The 8482-nt window shown below is 35.7% G+C and overlaps 1 protein-coding gene across 1 annotated transcript; it reads left to right on the forward strand.

Annotated features, from left to right (window-relative positions):
* Nucleotides 1-2418: 2418 nt before the first annotated feature.
* LOC121367056 (vitamin K-dependent gamma-carboxylase-like) lies at nt 2419-7681 on the forward strand (the record flags this gene model as incomplete). The annotated part of the gene is made up of 2 exons (XM_041491238.1): nt 2419-2525; nt 7062-7681. Coding segments are annotated over 2 exons (348 nt in total), but the record flags the coding sequence as incomplete, so codon positions are not given.
* Between the last annotated feature and the right edge of the window lie 801 nt (nt 7682-8482).

Below are 8482 nucleotides of genomic sequence, written 5' to 3' on the forward strand. Positions count from 1 at the left end.
TATACACATTTTATTGGTTCCACTATACTGTCAATAAAACTACAGTTTATAACACTAAAAACAAAAACAAAAAAACATATTCTTCATTTAAGCTTTATCTATACACATTTTATTGGTTCCACTATACTGTCAATAAAACTACAGTTTATAACACTAAAAACAAAAACAAAAAAACATATTCTTCATTTAAGCTTTATCTATACACATTTTATTGGTTCCACTATACTGTCAATAAAACTACAGTTTATAACACTAAAATCTCTCATATATACATGTGCATCAACAAATTGGGGGAAAAAACCAGTACGGTTATCTGTTAAATGATAGCAGATTTAATCTTGTGTGACTCTCTGCACTATGTAGATTTTATTTACTTAGTTCGAGGTTTTTCTATCCACAAGTGTTCTGGTCTTCATTCAGCTGCTTCATGGTGACACAAAATCAATGTAGCGGTCGTTGAAAAAACCCTGTCTATGCTTATTCTAGACCCATTAATTTGATAATGTTGAAAAAACACAGTCCAGTGCAGTGGAGATTGTAAAACATCATGTAATCATTACTAATGTGTTGATTCAAAACTATGGAAACAAGAACACATCTAAATAGAACTTTCTTCAAAACAAATTATACTTGTTGAATTGATTTTCGTTTGGGGTTGGGGTTTTTCTTTTCTTTGGGGTTTTTTTTCTTCTTAATTTGAAAAAAATTGTAGGTTTTGCAAGTACATGTAGTAAACTATTTAAAATATTTAAATATTTTTTTACTCTTTTTTTTTTTTTTTGTCTTCTTAATTTGATAAAATTGTAGGTTTTGCAGTAGTAAACTAGTTAAAATATTTAAAAAAAAAAAAAAAAAAAAAAATTCTTCTTTTTAATTTGAAAAAAATTGTAGGTTTTGCATTGGTAAACTAGTTAAAATATTTAAATATTTTTTTATATATTACCGTGTTTTGCCCAGGTCCACCACAGAACTAACATTATGCAAATGAAAACAGATTATTATGCTATAATAGTGATACATTCAGGGTATTCATTACCGTAAATTACAAGGATGCTGATACTTATCCAACGAGTAAATCTTGCTTGATATGTTCAGCTAAATGTTTTCAAATAGTTACCAATATATAAAAAACAAAACAAACACCATAATTAAAAAACATAAAAGAAGGATAATAAAAGGGAAAATAAAAACCACAATTGTAGGATTTTATGTGAATGTGCCTTTGCAAAAGAATTATGTCTGTCAGTCTATGCTGATATTGATGTTATTTCATATTTCAATACAAGAGTCCAGCGCTCTACCAACTGAGTTACGGTAATAGGGAAATTCCCACTAGCTACTGCCAATCTAAGGAGCACTTTATACCAACACTATTACATACAATGTAGTGTTAATAGCAAAAATTAATTTCATATATATATTGCTCAATGTTTTAAACAAATAAAATAAATAAATAAAAATCATTTGCATATTAATGATACAAATTTTAAAGAAAGTGAATGACAGTGTACAACTAGAAATCACCAGTTGCCAGCTTATTATAAAGGTTAACTGTATAATACAGTTACTCACTAAGAGCTACATATATGTGGTTTAAATCTATTTTACTGTATACATGTACTCTGTATTCCCAATAACGAATGAATGAATGTTTAACGACACCCCAGCATGAAAAATACATCGGCTATTGGGTGTCAAACTATGGTAATGCAAACAAATAAAGTGATGATCAACATCAATATGAAAATTCAAGATTGAAATAAAAACAGTGTAAAGAACTGTGCAAAAATACAAATATCACAGATAGATACTGACTTTTACTCAAAATTTCAATTGTATCTCGAAGGGGATTTGTGCTGTATTGGCCATTCTCAAAGAGAATGTTGCACCCCTGCACCACGGTGATGTTACAGCACGCGCAGGGGTCCCAATAACAAATGAAAAGTGTTATTCCTACTTTTGGTTTCAAGTGCCACAAATCATCTTACAAAATATTGACACTAAACATTGCAAACTTTATACATAAACAAAGATGACATCGTCATTACATGACATCATTCATGTTTATGTTCAGTTACAGTCGGGGAAACTCCTCACGTATATGATGTCATGTATTATTCCTGGGTCATTTTGCCTTGTAGCCAGAAAGCCGTTTAATTACATGTCCATAGTGCCATCTCCTAATATTTGACTACCACTTGACATTTGAACATTATTAAGTTAACCTTTAATGAGTATTTCTGCCATAAAGCAAAATATTCCGTTCTCTTTCACTTCTGAAAACATGTTCAACTATAAAAAATTTTTAGAAAGTATAGTGAATTTTTTAAATTATTATTTAATGATTTTTCTTTTTAATCTTGTAATATTGGCAATTAATATTTCTGTACAATTACAATCGTTATGTTTATTTTTCAGATATTTGTGCTGTATTTCATCGCGGGCTTGAAGAAGCTAGACCAGGACTGGGTGACTGGGTACTCCATGCAGTTTCTGTCCAAACACTGGGTCTTTGACCCATTCAAGTGAGTGCATTTCGGTTCACGGTCATTTTAAAATTGATTTTTATATCAAGTGTATATACATGTATATGAATGTTTAAGCTTTTAAAATGGATAATCGAGCTTTATAATCTACCTCTGAAGCAGCATCCTTTAATTTCGATAATATTTTCATATACTTACCATTTGTGACACCCAACAGCCAATGTGTATTTTTGTGCTGGGGGTGGGGGGGGGGGGGAGGGGTCATTAAACATTCATTCATTTCTTTAATTTCCATTAGCTGCTATCTCAGCATAATCTTGCATTGAGTAGAATGAAAAAAAAAAAGTTTGTTTTTGTTTAACAACACTGCTAAAGCACATTGATTTATTAATCTTCGGCTATTGGATGTCAAACATTTGGTAATTTCAACATATAGTCTTACAGAGGAAACCTGCTACCTTTTTCCATTAGTAGCAAAAGATCTTATGTGTATATATATGCACCATACCACAGACATGATAGCACATACCACGGCCTTTGATATACCAGTCGTGGTGAGCAAAATAAGGACAAAAATATTTGTTCTGAAATCTAAGCACATGTCTTTGCTTAAATTATATACAGGGATTTTGTTTTTGTCATGTTGCCAATGGCAGTGGAACCCTGAAGTGCATGAACATCAGAGGTTGTTTGTTTTATTGGGGGGTTTTGTTTTTGCTTTTTTGCTCTTTTTTAAAAAGCTAAAACGGTTTTTCATCCTTTCAGAGGTGAGATATTAAAGTGGTCTGAAAGTAGACTCTGTAATTGCCTGTTACGTGCACTTGTCAGTTCAGGTCAGCTTTGCACTTCACATTATGAGGGTGAAATCATGTTGTGGTGATTTTATTACTGAGCCACGAATAGCATTATAATTGCACACTGTTGGAAAGAAAAGGAAAGGAATGTATATATTTTTTCATCAGTCATTATTAAAAGTATTTTGCAGACAGATAAATGAATATTAGTGTAGAGAATTGGTTACACAGTTTGTTAGAATTATATGAACCTAAGAAAGATTTGAATTAAAAGGACAATTCACCTATTATCATTTTCATTGGGATCTATATGCTACAAATGGCTAATTTTACCTTTAATATCTATTTAATAGCTTTTTTGTATATGTATAATGAAAACAAACCCCCAAACCCAGCATATTTACATCAATTCCATCATCTAAATAGGAGTAACAATTACATTTTCCCACACAATCGATTATGGATAGGTTGATCGTTGGGTGGGTGGATCGATCGATCGATTGATCATTGGATGGGTATGTAGGTGGATGGATGAGTGGGTGGTAGGTATTTAGATTGATGGATGGATAGATTAGGCAATTTTCAAGACAGATTGGTTTGCAGGTGAATGGATTGATGGGTGAGTGGATGGGCTTTTTGGGTGGGTTGGTGTGAAGATTGATGGATGCATGGATAGAGGGTGGGAATGTTTTGGTGTGTTACTTGTAGGTGGGTTGTGTTTTCTTTATGTCATTTGGTGTGTAAATGGATGGATGGATTTTGGTTGATATGTGTGTAGGTGTTTATTGTTGAAATTTGAGTGTGCAGGTGGATGGATGGGCAGATGGATGATAATTGGACAGGAGGTTAGGCAAGAAGGTTGGCAGGCAGGCAGGCAGACAATTTTTTCTGTTCATTCCTTGGAAGTGTTTAACAAATAACATGTATATTGTATTTAAAGGTTAATTCCAACCCATCCCATACATGTAGGTACCACATGTGATGGGAAGAGTCCTGTAGTTAACATAAAAGAGTTCTAATATCAGCTGTGGGCAATATCGACTCATTAACTGTAATTATTAATCACTATTCTAATAATATTGATAACTAGTCATATCTCTTTTCCTCCCTCCCCCCCCTTCTCTCTCTCTCTCTCTCTCTCTCTCTCTCTCTCTCTCTCTTTCTCTCTCTCTCCCTCCCTTCATCCGTTGCTTTCCGTTATTCTCAGCCCTTATTGAGTTTGTCTTCAAGAGCGTTTTTCATTTTGTGTACCGTTCTCTCAACAATTTAATTACATCTGACTCCTGACAGAAAGGCCTGCAGTCCTTTGATGGTAGAAACCTTGTTACCGCTGTTTGAGTAGGGGAAACTTCCCAACAGATTAATAGGCAAAAAGTCGAGTTTGAATACTAATGCCTCGGCCCGCTGTTTACACTGTGTACGTTGGAGGCACTTCATCTGTTGCCAAGTGCCGTGGTAAACTCGGGGAGCAAATTGCTTTGTGCTCAAGTGTCTTGGTAATGAATACGATCAATGTGTGATGGCAGAGTGGTCTATGGGGGAGGGTGGGGTGTGGTGGTGTCGGAGATGGTGGTGGGGTTGGGATGTTGGTGGGGTTGGGATGTTGGGACTTGTATATTATGAGAAATCACATCATACAGAGTGGTCTATGGGAGAGGGTTGGGTGTGGTGGTGTCAGAGATGGTGGTGGGGTTGGGACTTGTATATTGTGAGAAATCACATCATACAGGGTTAAGACTGGTCTTGGTGGTTAAACCATTGGACTTAAGTCTGGTAGGTACTGGGTTTATATTACTGTACCGATTCCCACCCAGCTCAGTGTGCGGTGGGGTTGGAATGTTGGGACTTGTATATTGTGAGAAGTCACATCATACAGGGTTAAGACTGGTCTTGGTGGTTAAACCAGTGGACTTAAGTCTGGTAGGTACTGGGTTTATATTACTGTATCGGTTCCCGCCCAGCTCAATGTACGGTGGGGTTGGGATGCTTTGGACTTGTATATTGTGAGAAATCACATCATACAGGGTTAAGACTGGTCTTGGTGGTTAAACCAGTGGACTTAAGTCTGGTAGGTACTGGGTTTATATTACTGTATCGGTTCCCGCCCAGCTCAATGTACGGTGGGGTTGGGATGCTTTGGACTTGTATATTGTGAGAAATCACATCATACAGGGTTAAGACTGGTCTTGGTGGTTTAGTGGTTAAGCCATTGGACTTAGTTACTTGTGGTAGGTTTTAGGTTCACATCCCGGTGCTGGCTCCTACCCAGAGGGTGTTGTAGTGGTTCAATGTGGAGGGTGGAGTTTTAAGACCACTCACTATACCAGCTTCTCTCTCACTAACCACTAAGTCAAAGGTCATGGTATGTGCTATATTTGTCAGTGAGTGAAGAAATAAAAAAATTAAAAAATACTGTAGATCCTGAAACTAATGCAATCACAATATTAATATGAAAAATGCGAGTTTGTGTTATTTGCATTAATAATATGACACATTTATTTCTATGTTTTGTCCAGCACTTCATGGGCTACTCTTCTCAATTAGCAGCAAGGGATCTTTTATATGTACCATCCCACAGACAGGATAACACATACCACGGCCTTTGATATACCAGTCGTGGTGCACTGGCTGGAGTGAAAAATGTTGCGATAAGTGTCAGTCGTCAACCTTAAACCAAGTGTCAAAATAACCATACAATGTCATATATGTTAGACACTCACTGGCCACAGTTTAAAATGAGATATGATGTTGTTGTTGAATGAATGTTCCTTTTCTATTTCATTCCTACTCATTGAAGTTGATGTACTTATTTTACAAGTGATATTTTCAGGTTGATTTTAACAGAAGATCAGATCATCCTAGGATATTAAACAAGCTTCCATGTCCTATCATGTTTATGTCCGGAGTGAAATAATTTTTATAAAGCAATTGACCATGAAAATTATTTCCCGAAGGACATAAACATGATACGAAATTATAGGAAGTTTAAATTTTAATATCCTGTATATTACTCATAATCGATCTTAATTTACATTACTCAAGTCGTTTGGTTGACATTTCTGTTGGGTTGTAGTGCACCAATCGATGATGTCGCAATATTACATCATATATATTATATCACTTTGTTATGTACCAAAATATTTTTAACCATATGGATAGTAAACATGTTTATCTCGCCTTCATGTAAAATATTCAAATTTCATTGGTTATTTAGCCTTGGTAAAAAAAACCTTATACCTCGCATGGGCGGAGTCAAATCTCTTATACTCCATCTGTAACATCAGACTGTTATTATATTAATGTGCCATACAAAAATTTGTCTGTTAATTTATCATCTTAAATAAAACATGACTGTCAAACGATTTGCCAACCACTCGGAAAACGAAATTGAAGAAAAACAAGCATTTTAATGTGGTGAAGCATTGTAATAATACAGCTAAGTTTGAATTTGAATGATGTCAGTATTCCAATGACGTCACTTTACATCTCCTTATAATAACACTAAACTGGGTACATGACTTTGCTATTGAAATAGTTTTTTGTTCGAACATTATTAATGCACCTGGATGTGTTTGAAGAAAATCTTGTAATTAAACATGTCGGCAAGATAAATTTGTGGTCTTGTACCCCAAGCATACAGAGGGTATAAAAATCCATAAATCGCTTGTGATGCTTCTACAACTTTTAATATCATCCATCTTGGAGGATTTTTTATATCTTCAAGTTCATTTTAATGGAAGATCAGATAGACATGTACTAATTTGACCAGTTATATTTTTAGGTTTATTTTAACGGAAGATCAGATCGACATGTACATCATCCATCTTGGAGGTCTCTTCATTGACCTATTTCTGGGATTCCTGCTGTTTTTCGACAAAACACGGCCTCTCGCATTCGTCATGTGCTCCAGTTTTCACTTGATGAACTCACAGATATTTCATATTGGTGCGCAATTAATTATGTTTCATCCTAGTGAGCACTTAACAGGGTCATATCGTGGTCTGGACCTGGGGGAGTTTTGAATATGAACCTATAGTCCTTCCCATCCTCCTACAAAAATGCTTTTGGTAAATAACTTCTTTTATGGGATCTTTTATTTGCACTTTCCCACAGACAGGAAAGCACATACCATGGCCTTTGACCAGTTGTGGTGCACTGGTTGGAACGAGATAAAAAAAACAATCAGGTGAATGTATGTTCTATCCCTGGGTTCATTTCTTCCCACCTATCACCAGAGATCTTTATAAATTCTTTGATCAAACAAATGTTTAACATCACCCTAGCACAAACATACACATGAGCTATTAGGTTTTTACCAAAGGTACAGGTAACTTATATGAATAGGATTATTTAAATATTAAAAAATAAAAATTGTATAATTATGTAAAAACCCAGTTTTAAATTAAAGTGCTGTAGTGGGGGGGGGGGGGGGGGAGATAACACTGTGTAATGTACATGTAATACACAGATGTTGCATTTCTTGTTCCAGCCAGTGCACCAAGACTGGTATGTGGTATCTTGTCTGTGGGATGGTGCATATAAAAGATCCCTTGCTGCATTAGGAAAAATGTAGCGGGTTTCCTCTGATGACTACATGTCAGAATTACCAAATGTTTGACATCCAATAGCCGATGATTAATTAATCAATGTGCTCTAGTGGTGTCGTTAAACAAAACAAACTTTTAACACAGCTGTTGCCATGTGGTGTGATGAAACTATAAGTTCAATGTCACCACTATTAAATTCCTCATCGAAACATGGTGACATTCCTGACATGAGTATCCAGTGTCAGCATCACCTGATCCTGTTCTCTTTGTAAGGTCACCGCATTACCAACATACTGGGAGAGGAATTCACAGCTGATCTAGTGAAATACAGTGAAACCCCTCTTAAACCGGACAGGGGGCGGGATTTAGCTCAGTCGGTTGAGTGCTTGCTTGAGATGCTTGTGTCGCAGGATCGAACCACCTTGGTGGATGATGCATTCAGGTGATTGTTTTTTTCTCTCGTTCCAGCCAGTGCACCACAACTGGACTAAGGCCATGATATGTGCTTTCCTATCTGTGGGAAAGTGCATATAAAAGATCCCTTGCTGCATTAGAAAAAAATGTAGATGGTTTCCTCTGATGACTACATGTCAGAATTACTAAATGTTTGACATCCAATAGCTGATGATTAATTAATCGATGTGCTCCAGTGGTG

The sequence above is a fragment of the Gigantopelta aegis genome, unplaced genomic scaffold (genome assembly GCF_016097555.1).
Source record: "Gigantopelta aegis isolate Gae_Host unplaced genomic scaffold, Gae_host_genome ctg8632_pilon_pilon, whole genome shotgun sequence".
Lineage (NCBI taxonomy): Eukaryota > Metazoa > Mollusca > Gastropoda > Neomphalida > Peltospiridae > Gigantopelta > Gigantopelta aegis.